At 41.1% G+C, this 20,475-nt stretch overlaps 1 protein-coding gene across 2 annotated transcripts in view; it reads right to left on the bottom strand.

Annotated features, from left to right (window-relative positions):
• TBC1D5 (TBC1 domain family member 5) overlaps positions 1 to 20,475 on the bottom strand; it is a 600,469-nt gene that overhangs the window by 433,104 nt on the left and 146,890 nt on the right. For both annotated transcript variants that reach the window (XM_075586906.1, XM_075586905.1), the window contains exon 3: positions 976 to 1,102. In XM_075586906.1, the coding sequence (XP_075443021.1) occupies positions 976 to 1,075 (100 nt within the window). In that variant the 5' untranslated portion in view covers positions 1,076 to 1,102. The remainder of the gene's footprint in view (positions 1 to 975; positions 1,103 to 20,475) is intronic.

Genomic DNA, 20,475 nt, shown 5'->3' on the forward strand with positions numbered 1-20,475 from the left:
AATGTTTTCACGACAAGGATCACGTTCTAAGCAGCTTGTTAGGCTCATCACTTCCTCAAACTATGTTGTCACTGCTAGCAAGTGAGTGAGGAATCCAAGCCACACTGACACACAATCACAGACCGCTTTCTCTCACCATGCAGCGCTCCGTTGGATTACAGCTTGTTATTACCCTAAATTGAAAGAGCTGCAAACTTTAACTAGAATGATTTCAATTTGATTTTACGGTCTCTGTAAATGAGGACCGGGTCTTGTGTCAATCAAACAGAAATGAAGCAGAGCATGTTCCTTGTATGGTGTTCAGAGCACAGCACAAGCAACGAAAAACCCTTACATTGGAACACATTGCTATGAAATGCGATTTAAAAACAATCTAAAATATATAAATCGTTTCAAGTAAAAAGAGGACAATGCATTAAAAAGGTGGTTACTATTTGTGCCTGTAACTGCACCCTGACATTTCATATGCTTTATTAGGTTTCTCATACTTTGCATACTGGATTGCTCATTAAATATACAGCAGGGCCCCACTTCTCGGCGCTCCTCTTTTCGGCGATCCGCCGATACGGCGGCAACGAGAAGGGGGCCGCCATGTTGGATCGTAAGTTGCGCATGCGCAGAACGGGCGGTTGCGCCCGGCGCGCATGCGCAGATCGTAGTTTGCGCACGCAGACCGTAGTTTGCGTGCGCAGATCGTAGGTCGCGCATGCGCAGAACGTCGGACATGCCGGTTTGCGCATGAGCAGAACTGAAAATCGCCGGATCCGCTTTCCGGCGATTTTCACTATACGGCGGGCCCCTGGAACGGAACCCGCCGTATACCCGGTGCCCTCCTATATATGGATTAACACATTTCAGAAACAGAAGAGGTTAAATCAACATGTTTAGTGCTAATAAAAAATGAAACACCTGCACCCAAGGCATACGTATCTTGAGAAGTTGTATGTGTAATGCATACACCTAATGTAAACTCACCTCCCTCATGCTTGCCTGCATCTCTCTGCAAAGGATCAACTCCTAATTCCTGATCTTCTGCTTGCAAAGGGTGGTTTGCTTCGTATACGAGATGATACATCTTGCCGCAGCCGTAGAAAAGTTAATTCTGAAATCAAGAGAATACACACAAAGGTTTGTGAGAAATGTAAATGTCTCAGACAGGTTTGCAACCCTGATTTTCATAATTATCTCTTAGCATACAATGCTTCCACTGCAGCCAGGGATTCTGGGTAATGACATGCAAATGAGAACACAATGTCAGCTTTTACGTCAGAGACATGTGAATGTGCACACAAGTGGTGGAATGTTTGTTAATTTTTTACCTACCATCATTTATATAATGTGTGGTATGAAATGTAATAAACACAACATCTACCTGTTCAATCTTTTATATAGTACAACATTTAGGCAAATACAATAGATACCAATACTAGATGGGAGGTCTCGCAAGGGATCACAAAGCAACCAAGAGAGTTGTATTATAGGCGCACACTTAAGGAACTTATAATGGGAATATTTAAATGAGATGGCAAAAAAATTTTTTTTTAAATTGTTGCAGTGTATACATGTGCAAATAACTGTGCAAGTGATCAAAAATGTTTAACCCCCCCAATAAACAGGATGTAAAAAAAAAAAACAGGATGTTTGTATACTGACCTGTTAAGACTACAGAGAGGCATGTGGAGCTCTAATAGTTAATAGCCCAGTGGTTAATAACCCCAATTTTGCCAAGTAGTAGCTTAAAGCTGCAGTTCACGCAATATCCTACATGATTGTGTTTTTTTTTTTTTAATAAATCAGTTTTGTACTATGAGAAAATACTTGTAGCATTTAAAAATAAAAACGATTTTAAAGCCATTTTTAATGTATGCTAATGTAACAAGCATTTTTGTTTCTATAGCAACCATTTACAAAGTCACATTCCCTTCCTCTTCTGAGAGAGGCTCTGGCACACCCCTTTTGTCCTCTCTCTAGGAGTGCACTAATTGTATCTAGTGACTGCCTGGTACAGGGGCGTAGCTATAGCCCGGGCAAACCCTGGGGGCCCGCACTGTGTGGAGGCCCACTCTCCCCCCCTGTCGGTGGCCCATCTCTCTCTCTTCAGATAGAGACAGGCTTGGGCGGGTAGGAGAAGAGGGGAGGATGCCGGCTGCGGAGTGTGGAGCTGACCACAGAAGAGCTGGAGGGAGGAGGGGAGTAGGGGGTTCTTCCTGCTTAACCACTTCCGGACAGCAGTTGGCAATGCAGAGCATTCCATAGCTGCTCATCTCTATATCTCCCGGTTCCATGTGTCTGTTGGTAAGTGTGTGTGTCTGTGTGTGTCTGTGTGTGTCTGTGTGTGTCTGTGTGTGTCTGTGTGTGTCTGTGTGTGTCTGTGTGTGTCTGTGTGTGTCTGTGTGTGTCTGTGTGTGTCTGTGTGTGTCTGTGTGTGTGTGTCTGTGTGTGTCTGTGATGGTGTGTCTTTGTTGGTAAGTGTGTCTGTGGTTGGTGTGTGTGTTTATATGTGTGTGTTGATGTGTGTGTTTATATGTGTGTGTTGATGTGTGTATTTGTAATGCATATGTGTATTTCATGTATTATGTGCATGTATATGTTGTATATTTAGTGTTTTTTTATATATTGAATATAAACGTGTATTTGTATATGGTATGTGTGTTACACTAATGTTACATGTTTGGTATGTGTGTATATGGTGTAGTGTTTGTGTGTGTATATATGGGAGAGGAGGGAGTAGAGATGATGATGAGGGGGGGAAAGGAGATGAGGAGGGGGGTATAGAAGATGATGAGGAGGGAGAGAGATGATGAGGGATGATGAGATAGAGCAGGGGAGCACAATCTTTTTCTCCTGCGCACCCCTGCCGGCTGTCCCCCTATCCGCGCCCCCCCCCCCTTTACCTTGGCTCTGGGCGTCATGACGTCACGTTGCCATAGCAATGTGACATCACATTGCCATGGCGACGCGTCTCCAGAATCCGTCTAAACCAAGGTAAGTGAAGTTTACAGAGGCCTTCGCCGCTTCCCTGGTATTTAATTTAAGTGTCTTCGGGAAGCGCACGGGGCCCCTGTAAACCCCGCGGACTCCGCAGATAATGTCGCGCGACCACCAGTTTGCGCACCCCTAAGATAGGGGATGAGGGGGAGAAAAAAATTCTAGTAATTATTAATATTAATGAGGCCCTCAAACTTTTTTTTGCCCGGGGGCCCGCGAATGTCTAGCTACGCCACTGGCCTGGTCACATGATCTTCCACACAGAACTGTGCATCTTGGGTATTCTGCTGCACTGACGGTAATTTAGTGAACCCCCGAGCCGAATCTTTGCCGATCGATCACAGGAGAACGGATCGATCTGCAACTTAGCTAATCCCTTGTCAGTGTGCAGATTGTATTGATGCACACGTTGAATGAAATATTTATTTATTTTTAACGGCAACTTGAACTGCGGCGTTAACAGGGACACAGCCAAAATTGTGACGCACCCTAATGGGTTAAAAAACTACCAATGTGCAGGATGAAGGTATCTTGTGTAGACAGGGAAGGACTTGGATTTAAAACCTGTGTGTAAAACAACTAGGCTAGGTATGAGAGCAAGGGTAAAATAAACACCCTGTCGCAACAGCTAGATACTGTAAGGCTAAGGCCCCGCTCCCAGAGTCAGCGCTCCCGCACTGCAGACAGGCGGTGCGCTGACATACACAGACCGCGATATGCGATCTGTAGGGAGCGGGAGCTGGAGCGGGAGGTGGGCGGGAGTGGGAGGTTTGACAGGGAGGGGGGGCCTGGCTTGACCGGAGGGACCCGCTACTCTCCCCCCCCCTCCCTCCACGGACTCGGGCTGGAGCTGCTGATGGTAAGTAAAACACACACACACACACACACACACACACATACACACAGACAGAGGCAGGCACTCACGCACTCAGACACACACATACACACAGACAGAGGCAGGCACTCACGCACTCATACACACACACACACACACACACATACACACACACAGACAGGCACGCACGCACGCACGCACTCAGACAGGCACGCTGCTGTCACTCCACACTCCTCCCCGCTCCCCGAAGCCTCTCCTCCTCCCGAAGCCTCCCCTCACCATTGGCTCACAGCCACACCACGTGACGCGTCAACGCTAGGGATCACCATTTTCTTGTGTCCCATAGCGGCTGACGCGCCACAGCGTGTAGTGCGCTGTGCCGCCAGGGGGGACCGGGACCGGCTCGCGAGGATTCCCCTGCTGGTGGGGAACTCGCGTGTGGCCGCCCGCGCCAACGAGCGCAGCGGGACCGAGGCCTAAGAGTGGACAGCCTGTAGATAGAGTGAGGCTCTGTATGGAGTGAGGCTCCTGTAACAAGCCAACATAGTCCCAGTGGCATCTATGAATCTTATCTCTAATAACAGTGAGGCTGCTCTTGCCATTCAACACCGCAACAGTATGATGAAAGTGGAGTTACTTAGTTGCTTAGCTGTAAATCTGTTGCTGCAACGCTATTGTGCTGCCTATACCTAGTATGCTGAACTTCCTGGTTATGACGTCATCACGCCCGTATAAAATAGATAAACAAAATGCAGATCACAAAACATGCAATTCAGCAGGTCATTATACGGAATATACTAGATTTTTTCAGGAAAAGGATGCAACATGATGCAGAGCAATGCATTAATTACCTCCCACTAATATGATTGGAAAGGGTTGCCTTTTTTTTTTAGTCCAAAATAAATGTGTTAAACCAATGTGGAGTCATCTTTTATCACAATCATTCTAAACTGCGATAGTACCGATATAGCAAGTCAATGGGAGTTTCTGTGCGAAGTTTAATGAATATCAAAATATAGAAGCATTCTTATTTTTTTTCATATACAATTGTTATATTCCCCAGTTAGTCAACTAAAAACATAAAACACTGGGGATTCTCAATTTAAGTCAAGTGAGTAAACCTTTTTAGTTGATCGAACCATGCTTCACTCATTGTTTCTGCACTATTAGACATCACTGCCCTCTTTTCTGTAATAATAAAAAATACATTATTCATTTTCTGTGAGACTGGTTACATAAAATCATATCTGTATGTAATAAGCATAAAAATAACCCAGGCACATGTAAATGGGTCATTAAAAATAAATAAACTTTAATTTAGTTGTTTGCCGAAGTGGCATTGAAAAGGGTTAAGAAGCCCAGTTCTTAAGCTATAATACAGAAGGCGAATCACTTTTTAATTCACGTGCAGATGCCTCCACTAACTTCTCATATACCAAGTTTTCGATCCATTATATACGTAGTGACAAAGTGACTTTTGAGGGCTTGTGTCTTCACTATGCTACATTGGTAGGAGGTAAAGAAGCAGGAAGAGAAGGGAGATGAGAAGAAAGGGCAGTTTCACTTGGGGGTCAAAGTGAACTAATCGCAAGGTTAGATTTAACCCTTACCGTGCCATACTGACGTACCTGGCCCGACACGAGGACCTACCATGCCCTGGTGACTTTCCGTGTACCAGGTATGCCAGGTACACTTTGCTTGTTTTTAGCAGAGTGCTGAAAGCGATCAATAACAAAAAGGGAGGGCACGCCACTTCTGCTTTAGTCATAGGAGGCTGGCCATGACCGTATAATCGCTACGGAAATTATCACATGGTCATCAATCTGGATTTCTGGTGGTACTTTGGAGCTGGATGTCAGGCGGCATCAAAAAGGTTAAGTGCAGTAGGTAGTTAAAACAATTAATTAATAAGGAAAATAAGACGATTCTAAAAAAAAATTACCTTTTTTTTTAAGATCTAAAAAAATTGCCTTTCCGTTACCATGGGGACTCTGAACAGAACCCAATTTACGAACATCACCTTCATGTTAAACGATAAGCCATAAAATCTCCGGACAGGAAATTGGAATAAGGCAAGATGAGGGCCGCTCTAAATTTCAGGTTACGATGTTTGCAAAAAAGGTCAGAATGAAGCCTTCATAAAGGATTTGAAATACTCATACGTACAGTATCACGAATAGATTGGTCCTATTTGTGACGGCATTTCAAAAAGTCTGCTTCACAAACTCAGATTGTCCTCAAGCTCAGACGCTCAATTTCCACTTCTCTCCTTCATTTTGCCCCAGCCTCAGGGCGCCTGTTACTCTCCCTCTCAGCCTTGGAATGTTTGCACTGGCTGCATTCTCTCTCCTGATCACTCTGCTCTACCACCCAAAGCATTATGACATCCATTCTATTCTCTTGCCTACCCATCAGTGCTCCATCTTCCATCAGTACCTCACTACCCAATGATGTTAGATAATATGTATGAGTCGTGTATACCCTGCCATCCATGTACTGTATATGGAAAAAGAGTAGGTTCAATTCCGTGTCAGCTCCTTGTGACCTTGGGCAAGTCAATTTATCTCCCTGTGCCTCAGGCACAAAAAAAACAGGTTGTAAGCTCATCTGGGCAGGGACTGTGTCTGTAAAAATTCCTATGTGCTGCGTACTGTGCACTGTAATTGTGAGTCCCATTGGGAGAAAAGCAATATATGAAATATATTGCTTTATTATTATTATTAATATGATGGTATACAGAATAAAAGATAGAACTTTCCTTACGGTGTGTTTGAGAACCGTATGGCAGAAAAAAAAGGGTTAATAAACATTTGCAGATTTTCCACAGAATTCAATTACTTTCCTGCCAAAAAGTGTAACAAATTACAGCCGAACAAATACAAAGACTCTCGCACATCCACGAGGGGCGCAGAATGCTTAATATGATCATTAGTTAAGACTCGTAACAGTCCCATAATAGACACAAATTCCTGACCTTGTACAGTTTAATCTTTAACACAAGAGGCGGATGTTACATGTGGCTTAAAGGAAGTTAATGACGAATTAAAAATCAATTGTCTGAAAGTCTTAATATTTAATACTGTTAGATTGTACACTAAAGTGGTTTTATTATTTATTTACTCCAACCCTTACCAGATTCCTTCCAATGACTACAGGGGGCCTGCATGTCGCAAGACAAATCCACTTACAAGGCCAAATAAATTATATATACACAAGCATTTGTCTTTACATGTGCCATTCAATATTTAATATCGCCCATTGGTGCCACCTTGAAACCCCAATCAATTTTTACCAGCCACACTTTGTAATAGTCAAATGTTTTCTATTAAATCTCTCTCATGTGGATTCACATATATTCTCGACACAACAGGATACAATTAGAAAAAAAAAAAAGCTGCTTCCAGTGTATGAGAATGAGATTAATATGAATACCAAAATGGAAAGAAAAAGTTACAAAAAACGTATTATGACTCCATCATTTCAAACAGTATTTACTGTGTAATTTTCAGATACACTAATTCTGTATAAGGCCGCGTTTACAGTGGCCGCGCGTGCGACAGAGCGCATGATGTCATGTGCGTCTCTCGCTCGCGTGAAACATGCGCTATGCGATTGCGATGTCACGTGTGGCCGTGACGTCACGTGAATGGTTCGCCTTCATTGGCTGAACCGCGCACTTGACCCTGCCGTCGCGCGACAAACAGAATGGTTTGTCTGGCCGAGAATTGCGGTTGCGCTTCCTCCCGTGCTCTATGGGGGGGGCCTCATAGAGAAGAGGTCTGTTCCTGCCGAGCTGCGCGCGCGCCGTCACTGCCACTGTAATTGCGGCCTTAGATACATTTATTTAGCACGTGTGTACGATGTAGTCGTTGCTAGGCCAACGCAAATATTAAAATGCCTCTCCCAAAGATCTTACAATCTAATTGCAGTACCCGACGCATAGGAAGCTTAAATTAAAAAGGCAATGTCACACAAGTCCGTCTCTAGATCTCAAATCAGATATTATCCCATCAAGGATGATTGTTTTAAAGTTACTTTTCCTGTTGTGAGCAGATTTTATAGCGAGGCTCCCTCTTTATACGAAGGTTTTATAACTAGGCTTGCCAGGTGTCCAGTATTGAATTGAACTGTCCTTTATTTGGACACTGTCCAGTAAGAAATTAGCGGTAATACTGGTTATGTATGCTCTAGTATTACCTCTCTGGACATAGTGACCCGAGCCGGCTTGGAGACCGAGGGATTTCCCTTAGCAGGGAGAGAGCAGGGCTGTTGCTAGGGGGCTGGGCAGCTTTCTCCATCCTGATTGGCTGCTGCTAGATAACGCAGACAATTAGGAGGAGCAGTCAGGAGCCTGGGGGTGGGGCCAAAGAGAGGAGGAAACAGCATGGAGTGGAGAGAGGCGACAGGGTTGTGTGTCTTGAGCGAGTCGCCCCTTTCACCATTGTGTCCAGTATTTTTGGAGAAGCCACCTGGCAACCCTACTTATAAAGTGGAAGCATGATCACTAGCAAATGATCTCATGGTAACGACTAATTATCGTAGAAATATGAAAGACAAATTACAAACATAGCAGACACAAAATGTTGAATCCCCTGATCCTAGAACAGGGCTCTTCAGCTGGTGGCCCCCGGGCCAAAATAGGCCTCACAAAGGGAGTCGGTGTGGCTCTTACGCTCTGCTCCTGCTAACAGCTGCCCAGGCAGCCAAGGGCAAATTTTCACACAAACTCAATTGTAAGTTAGGGTAATGTAAACAAAGCAGGTACATATTATAAACACTTTCAAAGTGTTGAAATACAATGCGTTTAAATGTATCTTAAATCACATAACAATATAATTGCAGAATTTGTTCTAGAGCCCTGTCCTGGAGTCTCAATTGGTCTATTTATACCCATTATGTACCATATGGGTCTGTAATACACTGGTTTGGATTGTCTTCTTACAGAACATATACTGGATTGCAGCTTGGCTCACTCCTTTTACTTTAATTTAAAAATTAGTTTAAATTACTTTCATTTACCATTTTACTTTCATAAAACATCAATGATTAAAACCAATTTAGATTCATAGGCCTATGCTGTTTTTCAAAAAGGCAATACCATTCTGTATTAGGCTGCGCTGATAGTGCCGACGACAACGCGGCAAAACAAATGTATTGCCGCCGTTGCGTGCGCTTATAGTAGAAGTGGCGCGCCGGCTTGGTCGCGATCACTGGAAGTCAAGTCAATTTGATTTTTCCAGCAACCGCAGCGTGACGTCACCGGCACTATAAGCGCAGCCTTACAAGGGCCTTTAAGACTGAAGGCATTAGGGACTTTTTATTTATCTATTCACAAATGTATTATGATTCTTTATTTGTTCAAGGTCAAAATCAAGATTTCTTAAATAATATTTCCTTTTTTTTGTGCATAATCTTTTCCTCGAAAAAAGTTCCTCAACTTTTCCCACATTACTGCTAACTGAATTATTTGTATTATTCTTTATTACATATTTATGTATTAATTGCAACCTGTGATATCTTTCAGTGGAGTTTTTGTAGGTGAATTTATGTTATACAGAGCTTTGAAAGGCACACAGGTCTCTTTTTCAAGCATGCCAACATTAATCTTTTTAATGGATCTTAGCGTTCTGGGGTATAATAAAGAAACAAAATCCAATAAACACTGTAAAATGCACCTACATGTCCTTCACTGAATTCCCAAGCCAACTTTAGTCTCTACAATAATGCACCATGCTTAGGCTACAGACGTATTCAATACACTGGGAAGTCATCTTTCCCATGTTGTGGAAGATTTACATTTCTTTCACTTAGATTGTAAGATCTACGGGGCAGGGACTCCTTTAGCCTAATGTTACTTTTATATCTCAAGTACTTCTTCCCATTATGTGTTATATTATGTCACGTGCATTCCTGTTGTGAAGCGCTATGTACATAGACGGCGCTATATAAATAAAGATATACAGTACCGTATGTATGTATGTATGTATGTATGTATGTATGAATGAATGAAAGAAAGGGGGAAGACTGCTTCACAATATATAGAAAGGGACCTCAGATTCTGAGCATAAACATGCAAATGGGTGCACTGAGCATGTCACTTAGCTTTCAGAACTACCTTTATCAAATCAATTGCTCTAAAGCTACAACATATCCTATAATGCAGCTTATATATAGCCTAGCTTGGGTCAGAGGCATACCCATATGGCAGTATATACCCATATGGCAGTATATACTTAAGTTGCAATATATTGACGCCCATAAGCAATATTACATAACACAGTGGTTCTCAACCTCGTTTGAGCAGGGGTACGCCGTAAGAATTTTTAAAACCTTAGGGCACCACTGCCCATTAGGGCTCATTTAGCCACTCTGCCCTCACACACCCACCTTCTCACATGCACACCTACCACACTCACCCACCTCCTTTGTAAACACAGCCCATTCACCCCTACTTCTCACCCTTCCCCCCCCCCCTCAACACTCTACATTCACCCCCGCTTACACCACACACTTAAGTCGACCGTAAGCTTGTGCAAGGTGGGCCAAGAAAGTGTTCCTGTTAAAAGCTCAAATATTACAGAATATACATTGCATGCTGCCCTGCAGTTCATAATTACTGTAGCTGAAAAAACAATGCAGCAAGAAATGTCAGAGCCAAGTTATTACGCATATTTCACAATGGAGGCCATTTAAATAGGCCCTACACAAATTGGTACTTCATCAATATTTCTCCAAAGCAGGAAACTGCTGAATGATTTCACAGATGGAAAGTAAATGTAGCATGTCCCTTTCATGCAATTTTTTTGGTAGGATCCTATAATGCTTGTAATAAACAAACTTGATTTTCAAAAAGATCAGTGCCCGCTGAACCATGTTTCCTTTTCGTTCGAAAATTAGCCATACAAATGTAGAACACAAAAAATGGGAGTACTGTACAACGGCAGTGTGGCGGCCAGGAACAGAATAAAACCACTTGACAACATTTGACATCCTAATCGGTGTTAGTACTGGAAGAACCTAAGTGACATATCAACAGGATGTTGGCAGTGCTGGAGCCGACATATCACAAATGTATTATTTAGGCCCATATTACTAAGCGGTGCTATGCAATTTTGACCAGATACAGGAGCTTTACGGCGTAGCACAACATAGTAAATATGGGCCTAAACCGTCTTCCTTTTCGTGTACTGAAACCCCTCCAATCTCCCCCAAAACGGTTCAGTTATCACAAACAGTATGTATAACCAGACTCGTAATTAAATCAAGACAATTTGGTTTTGCTATTCCCCAGAATGATCTCCTGTCTTCATTTAACTTCACTCGTGGGACGCTACAAATTGCTCCCTGTAGTTTACGCATTGCTGTTTGCAGTAGAATGACTGAGCACAGCATGGGTTGCAAGTTATTCCTGCCCATGCTGCCTGCTACAAATAAGTAATTGAAAATGGTAGACTTTCCAAGCACAAACACGTATATACTCCACACCTGTTAATGGCTCAACAAAGGTGAGCAATGCACCATTAAACTGTATGCTGTAATTTGAGACCAACTACTGTGAATGCATGTGATAGCCAGACCTTTCACACCACTAAAGCATGCCTGGCAAACATTATGTATATGAATGAAAAGGCTAAGAGTGCAGTATTCCCCTTTCACCCTTTATCTCTGAAATAGCAGAGGTGCTGTAATACATGAATACACCACGATGATGTAGGTCATGGAGTCAGCCACTTAATAAATGTCTACTGCAGATGTTCTGTGTAATCTCTGCAGTGACTCACTTTGTCAAAAGAAAACCAACATGTATTTGCTTAACTAGTGCTTGTGTATAGATTATTCCTGTTTGATTTCAAGAATACTTTAAGGTGCTAGAAGAGGGGATTCTTAAACCTTGACATTAAACCAGTTATCCTGGAATGGTTTGATTCTGCTTCTGTAGGCCAGGGGCGGCCAATTCCAGTCCTCAAGGGCCACCAATAGGTCAGGTTTTAAGGATATCCCTGCTTCAGCACAGTCGGACAGACACTGAATTAACCACCTGTGCTGAAGCAGGGATATCCTTAATACTTGACTTGCTGGTGGCCCTTGAGGACTGGAGTTTGCGACCCAGGTTGTAGGCTGTCAATTTGTATTAATCTGTTGCCAAATGTCATACAGAATTGTAATATACGGATACATCCAAATAGACACGTTTGAAAAGAATAAACATTCTGTATTGGTAATAAATCTCCAACCCTAACAAAAAACTAAACGCAATCACCATGTGACTAATCAACACTGTGAAAAGCTAGTAGGGAATAAAATGTATGGGATACAAAAGTACAATTGAAAAGTAATGGTACAGTACTTATAAGAATCGGAGCGGTCAGCTAATATAGTTTAGGTAGTTAGTAAAGTGATGTCAACTATAAATTGAGGGAGGTGAAGATGTTTAAACGCCCTGTAATAATAAAAACATTTTCGTTTTTTGGTAAAGTTTTAAAAGAGTTATGCAATCTTGTAAAATAACATTAAATAAAGCACACACAAAACAAAGTTGCACATAAAACTGCTCAGGTATGTTTAAAAGTATAATTTAAAAATGAACAGCATAAATAATATATCCCATTCAATATAACAGACATGGATCAGTAAGGTAAATACACAAGATCTGCTAACCCCATACAATAATATTTTGTTGAAGTGAAATTCTTGGGAAAGTTTTTGTGGTAAGGAGACATTTAGAAAAGCTTAAATTAATATCACTTTAAAGACTTAGGCCTGGGACATGGTCAGCGCGCAATGAGAGCGGCTTTAGCAGGGGCTCGCGCACGCGTCAGCACGCCTGGGGAAGCGTGTGCAGGGCCGGTCACGTGAGCGGTTCGCCCAATGAGAGCGAACCAGCTCCGTGACGTCACTGGCCCGCCCCCGTCCCTCCCCCTGATGGCGCGCTGTGTAAGGCCAGGGAAAGCATCGCTTTCCCTGAGCCTCAGCGCGCCTCAGCACTGGTTAAAGGCACTATGTCCCAGGCCTTAGTCCATTTTTGTAATGCAGGATTCAAGCAGGGAGTCTCTGGAGCGGAGCCCCATTACTATCAGCTCTGGGGACCCCCTGCTTCCGGGGACACTTACCTCTGCAGTTGGTGCCGGTAGCCACTCAAGGGTTCATGCCATGGCTGCTTACCAAAGCTCGCGGGCCAATAGGAAACCGTGATGTTATCTGGTGCGGCTTCCTATTGGCCCATGTGACGAGGGGAGCTTTAAACTGCAAATCCCGGCACCCCATTTGGAGGTATCTCTGGAAACATGGGGTCCCCGGAGCCGAAATTAACGGGGTTCAGCTACAGAGAACCACTGCTTCAACCCCGTATTAAAAAATGAAGGAAAAAAACAGCATGGATTACTACTTTAAATTCCCTTCCACTGCCAGCTGCCTAAACAGAAAGCATTGCAACATAACTGAAAATCATTTGACGAAGGAAATTCTCTCTGCTCAGTCTGTGAATGACAAAGCAAATGCCCTGTCTCAAATAGCAACAAGTGACTTTCCGCAGGGCTGTATTTTCAGTAGCACACACAGAGGCTGTGCTAGGTCACTACACACAAGCAGAATCTAAAGGGGGAAAGGTGTTGGTAAAATCCACAGCTGCACTTGATGCAAATAAGCATTTCTGCCGTTGCTGTATGTACCATGTGACTGGAAAAAAGGGCTGGCGAAAAGCGGTCCCGAAACACATTGCAAATTCTTTATTTATTACATATGTAGGGTCACAGGTGAAGCCGTTTAGACAATTTGCTATTAAATTGGCAATAAAAACCAACAGAAGTCAACATTCCTTTTACCTTACAGCAGGAGGTGCTCGACTCCAGTCCTCAAGACCCCAACAGGTCAGGTTTTAAGGATATCCCAGCTTCAGCACAAATGGTTCAATCAGTAAGCTCAAAGACTGAGCATCTGATTGAGACACCTTTGCTGAATCAGGGACTGATTGAGCCACCTGTGCTGAAGCAGGGACTAATTGAGCCACCTGTGCTGAAGCTGGGATAGCCTGAAAACCTGACCTGTTGGGGGGGTGGGGAGCTTGAGGACTAGAGTTGGGCACCTCTGCCTTATGCCATATTCATTTATACAAAGAGGGGATGAAACTAGCTATTAAGCCTGACAACGCCCCCAACCTATTGGTAATAAGTCTCACCCTCACAAACACAAATACTATTCTTATGGGTGCTCAAATACCAATGGGAGGCATCTATAATGTGAAGTGTCAAACATCTGTATTCCAAAACTTTTGCCATGTTTGTTGTTACTTTAACAATTCTGTTATACTGTAATTAACTACTTTTCTAGTTCAAGCACCTTTGTGGCTCTACACTTTGACAGGTAAAATATATATTTTTTTTACTATAGTACATACTATTAACACAGATTATTTATAACAAAGGAAGAATGAGAAAATTAATGACAAGACCCATGCATAGATTTTTGTTACGCGGTAATTCAAATCAATTCTTTTGAACAAACTGGCAGTCGTAAGAACTGGGGGTTTGTTTGTTTATTCATTCTTCTGGTAAAGAATTTCTGTTTAATGTGACACATCCACTGAGCATGTGATATAAGCATGTGATCCACTGGGCTACGAAACCAACCTTATGAAAAATATACTAGGGGCACTTGTATTTGTATCTGGATAACTATGTAGTATATTATCACCTACAAATGTCCTAATGACATTTTTGGCTAGATTCTGCCGGGCATTTAAATGGACAAGAAATCAAAGCTCAATATGTTCTTGTGATTTAGATTTTCCAATCTGCTATACTAATAATAATTTTAAATGATGTGACAGTACTAGTGATCCTGTTCAATCTCTAATTTTCAATAACCAGTTTGCTAATAGTAGCAAACGGTAACAAAATCAGTGTTGACTCTGAATAACCAGAATTTTATACAAAGACCAGTCTACAAGGCATTCTTTAACAAACCTTTTTATTGTCTCCCTCTTGATGCCATCATTGTATTATTTCTATACTACGGGAGTGTGTAATACTCTGGCCAAATACATACACAGAATTATTTTTGCTAAATTATATTAATGTATGGAATCATTTATAAAGTTGTGTGTAAACAGCATGTATATAATATTTAGTTACAATAATAGCATATCTAGAATAAAAATGTTAAATACAGTAATGCATAGTGGGATTGCTTGTTACCAGAATTATACACGTTTTGAAGGATTTTATGCAGACAGTGATTGAAAACTGCCCTATACCTCAAATGTGTCCAAACGTAAAATATGGCTTTTTAGTGTACAAATAAGAAGATATACTGTAAGGCCATATTTACTAAGAAGTGCTACTTCAGAAGATTGCGTGCTCGAAGACACCACTTGCGTGAGCAGTAAGGGGCCATATTGTACGAACCTGTGCTGGAAGGTGTCTTATGGAGTAGCACAGCTACAGAAACATGGCCCATAATGCTGTAATGTAATACAAAGTAAATGAGACAGACAGCACACTGAAAATGAGCCAAACAAAAGTGACCGTTTTGGTCAGTCATACTGACTATTAGATAACCATCACAGTAATTTGTCTGCAACAATGACCAGAAATTAATAGTTTTTATCAGCGCTTTCAGATGAGAGCCAGAGCTGCTCAAAATGTAGGTGGTTTGGTCATAATGAGTAATTTCTTGGATCTAATTTAGCATACAGTATCACTAAAATGTGTACTAGATATATATCTATATCGGCCGCTTGCATCCAATAACATACTACAGTACTTTATAGCAGTGAACACCAATTAGTATACAGCACAGAGATTTTATAAAGATAAGCTTACAAGATGATGATTGTAACATTTTACAGACACCCAATTATCGTCTTATTGTTGCAGCAGTTCCTGTTTCTGCTGCATAAGTTTCATTCGGAAAACACGGTTATTGGCGTCTCTGTGCCCTCTGCTCTCATACCCACTTCCTCACTTCATGGTCTGCCTTCCCTTTGCAATGACCTGACTGGCTGCAAGAGAATGTAGCCACCTGTTTCTAACAGAACACACCACGCAGCTGGATATACTAACAAAATAAAGCTATGGTTCATAAATAAACAAGAAGAATCAGCAATTCAAGGAATACAAGTTACACAAACGAAAAAGATATATATATCTATATCTATATCTATCTATATAGATATAGATATACTGTAGATATATATCTAGATGTAGAGGTTTCTGTACCGTGTTAGCCGAGCTTAATAATCAAAAACTAATAGACGATACCATTCTGTGGCTAACGAAATGCGACGCCGGAAAAAGAGATCAGTGCATCTCGAAAGCTCGCACAAATAAAAGCATTTCGTTAGCCACAGAACGGTATCGTCTATTCGTTTTTGAATATATATATATATATATATATATATATATATATATATATATAGTACATATACATATACATATATAATGGAAATATTACTGTATGCTCATTTGCATGTCTTAGACAGGTCTGCAACCCCGCCGTTCACCATTATCACCCAGCACACAGCACTTCCACTGCAGCAAGGGATTCTGGGAAATGACATGCAAATGAGCACACAGTGCTTTTTGAAGGTGAAAAAAACGGTGCTAGCTCTATTAGTGTTTCACTAAAAAACTATATAGTGAATGTTGTTAACAAAATCAATTGATTATAGCAGGTATTCAAAACGTGCTCAAATAACGTGCAAATAGTGATATTTAAAAGGTTCAAACCCCCTGCTCAAACCCAGCTGGTAGGGACTGGTTTCGCTAGTCCCGCAAATCGTCACTCCTGTTGTATTCCAGGGGGAGCATGGAGGAAAATAGAACAGAAAAAAACAATCTAAGTGTAAACAGTATTTAAAGTGCAAAATTCAATATCTTATCTTGGCTCGTATGTTGTACCTACTTACAAGATGTAGTTTAGTTTTATCATTATACTGGTCTGCACTATGGTATCATTTTTCTTTACATACACTGGGTTGCTGAGCTGACTATTGGAGACCGCTTCATTAAGTGGAGAACAACATCCATAGCAGAGACCATTGTGTGTCTAAAACGCTTGAAAACAACTTACATCTTGTAAGTAGGTACAACATACGAGCCAAGATAAGATATTGAATTTTGCACTTTAAATACTGTTTACACTTAGATTGTTTTTTTCTGTTCTATTTTCCTCCATGCTCCCCCTGGAATACAACAGGAATGAGCACACAGTGCCACTTTTTGCTTCAAAACCATTTTTAACATGGTTCCCTATAGGCTTAAGCTTGCTACATGGTCACAGCTTTGAGCACAGCCAGAGTTAAGATGCATAGCCAGTAAACCCACCCACCGACAGCCGTTTCGACCTTAATGGGTCTCATCAGTGTGGGGTTGGTTATACTGGCTATGCAAAAATGAAGTAATGAGGATGGGTTTTACCATACTTAGTTAAGTTATGGTGGGTAAAAAAAAGTGACAAGAACCATGTGGGTGGGTTTACTGGCTATGCATCTTAACCCTGGCTGTGCTCAAAGCTGTGACCATGTAGCAAGCTTAAGCCTATAGGGAACCATGTTAAAAATGGTTTTGAAGCAAAAAGTGGCACTGTGTGCTCATTTGCATGTCATTTCCCAGAATCCCTTGCTGCAGTGGAAGTGCTGTGTGATAATGGTGAAAGGCGGGGTTGCAGACTAAGACATGCAAATGAGCATACAGTAATATTTCCATTTGCTATATGCTTTGCTGTGGAGGGTTTTTGTTACTTTTTTTTACCCACCATAACTTAACTAATAATAATAATAATAATAATAATAATAATAATAATAATAATAATATATATATATATATATATATATATATATATATATATATATATATATATATATTCCGGTAGTAGAACACAAACATATTTTTTTTCCACTACGTAGGAGCCATGTAATTATTTTTATATTTATATTTATAGAAATAAAAGTAAGTAAACTGAGACTTTGAAAGCTGAAGTATTGAGGCTTTACTGGGCAGATTGACAGATTACTTTCAAGGAACGTTACTGAATGGTGAAGGTCACAGAATGGTGAAGGTCATGTAAAGCCTGGTGCCCAACTAAAAAAAAACAGGGAGCTAACAAAGAAGGTATAACAGGTTCAATGATAATTCTACCTTTCGCTCAGTTAGTAAATATCACTATAGATGGTGCCATAGCCATAGTATTTAGACCAACTGTGCTTACTGGGCTTTTTTTCTAAATGTTCAAATATCAGCAGGAGGAATTTATAAAATGATTCTCAGAAGTCAGGCCAAAAGGTTAGCAGGACAATTAAAGCCCTGCAATTTTCTGCTGTTACTAGCATGTATGAAGTAGCAAAGTCCTGTGGTTTAAATGGCAATTATATGACATGTTTAGCTATATATATATATTTATATATATATATATATATATAATATATATAATATATATAATATATATATATATATATATATATATATATATATATATATATATATATATATATATAATATATATATATATATAAAATAAAAAAATAAATAGATGATACCGTTCTGTGGCTAACAAAATGCTTTTATTTGTGCGAGCTTTCGAGATACACTGATCTCTTCTTCCGGCGATGTTACAATGAATGAAGCAAGCAAAAGCTATACTATAAACAGTGTCTATTGGAATGTTATCTGTGCTAGTCCTTCCCCCGGTGTGGATGTGTTTTATGGCTGGAGGTGTCAAAAGATTCCTGAAAGCAAGTGATGAAAGAGTGTGTATGTGCATCAGTGTGAATAACATGAATGGAGAGCCCACAGTATATACAGTGCTTTACACAAGGTGTGTGTGGAGTGGGACTGGATATAAATGGTGTGGGTGGGTGTGGAAATGTGAGAGTTAGTAGCATAACTAAAAGTGTGTGTGGATACTATGTGGTCCCTATTGGTGTATAGGGATGGAAAAACAAGGAGTATAAGTATGTGTGAGAGACAGCTGTGTGTGCATACATATAGCACAGTATGTACAGACATGGCCTATAGCGCTCATGGGAAGAGAGTTCACTTGTGTCAGTAATGACTCATAAAATTTCGATCTCTGTTTAGGCCACTGCTAAGTGTCCCGAACAGTTGCATAAATTTGTATTCATGCAACCGTCTCTCTTTCGGTGTTTTAAGATTACCTTTGAGTAAGGCAATCCTCAGATCGTTCATCTTATGGCCAGAGTCAGAGAAATGTTCGCCAACAGGACTGTCTCTTGTTCCGCGTGTGATGCTGTGGCGATGCAGGTTCATTCTCTTGTTTAGCCCCTGCCCTGTCTCACCTATGTAGTAGCAGCCCCCTGGGCATTTCATGCACATGATGAGGTACACGACATTGCTGGAGGAACAGGTGAACCGTCCTCTGATTTTGTATTCCCGATTCCTGTGTGGTATATATATATAAGTATCAAAGATGGTGGCACTTTGGCTCTAATGTGAAGATCCAGGGACATTTTTAAAAGGTATACTGTATTTGGCTCCATTGCCATAATTTCACAAAATCAACAGTGCAAGTACAAATGTAGCCAACGTTATTGCAACCCATGGCCCTCTGCAGCAGGACGTACACAATGCACCAGCGGGGTAACTGGCCATTGTTTTCAATCAGCCGCATGTAAGAAGAGGCAGGGCTGTCTGGGTATTTCACCCTCGGGAGCACGCCACAGGTTGCAATAACGTTGGCTACATTTGTAGAATAAAATAAACAACACAAGGTGGTTGAGTCAAGTATATAAATATTGTATCTGCAGTAACTGGTCCAAACGCAGCTGTACAGGTGGTCCTTGCTATTAGTCGCTCGTTTTCCGACGGACGGATTATCCAACGGAACACAATGCGCATTCCGCGGAACGCATTATCCGCTGCTCATTAACATGGGAGTCGCAATCCGACGGTTTCACTACCCGCCGCTGTTTGCAGAACGGATTCCATCGGATGACCGGGGATCGCCTATACATTAGCCTCCTGACTTCCACACTTAGGAAATGAGGAGCAAACGCATGTATTTAACCACAATATTTAAAGTTTACTTTATCCTTTTTGCTTTAACTTGTAATTATTTTATCTCTGCTTTTCTCTGGTGGCGCCAATTGTGATTCACCAGCAGTTTCCATTTGCACCCACAATTGCCATGATTCAGTAACTCATCAAACATTCCTACGGAAAATGTAAAAGAAATCAATATTTTCTACCTACCACAAAATATAAAGGTATATGTATTTAGGGGCTTCCTAAATGATTTGAGATGGCAGCTGCTAAAATATTAGAATTGGCTTTCTGCAAAGAAGTGGCACTTGGATTTCATCAGTATAATGCTCCGTCTTTAAAGTTTACCTGGTCGCCTTTATTTTTTTCCCAAAACAGATTCATGGGCACAAAATGACTAGGCAGACATTTTGATGAGAAAACATTTATTCTACTTTTTCACTGAAAACTGCAATTTAGACATACATAAATATGGAACACGTATTAATGCATTTTACCAGGAGTTTTCCATTTTTATCCCAATACTGCTGACCTTACCAGAAGTTGTTCACAATTTCTAATAAAGGACGAGTAATGCACCATGAAATTGTAAAAGAAACTACACTTTGTAAATACCAGTATTTTTAATTCATAAACTTAAGTACTAATTATTTGTAA

The sequence above is a fragment of the Ascaphus truei genome, chromosome 2, assembly GCF_040206685.1.
Source record: "Ascaphus truei isolate aAscTru1 chromosome 2, aAscTru1.hap1, whole genome shotgun sequence".
Taxonomy (NCBI): domain Eukaryota; kingdom Metazoa; phylum Chordata; class Amphibia; order Anura; family Ascaphidae; genus Ascaphus; species Ascaphus truei.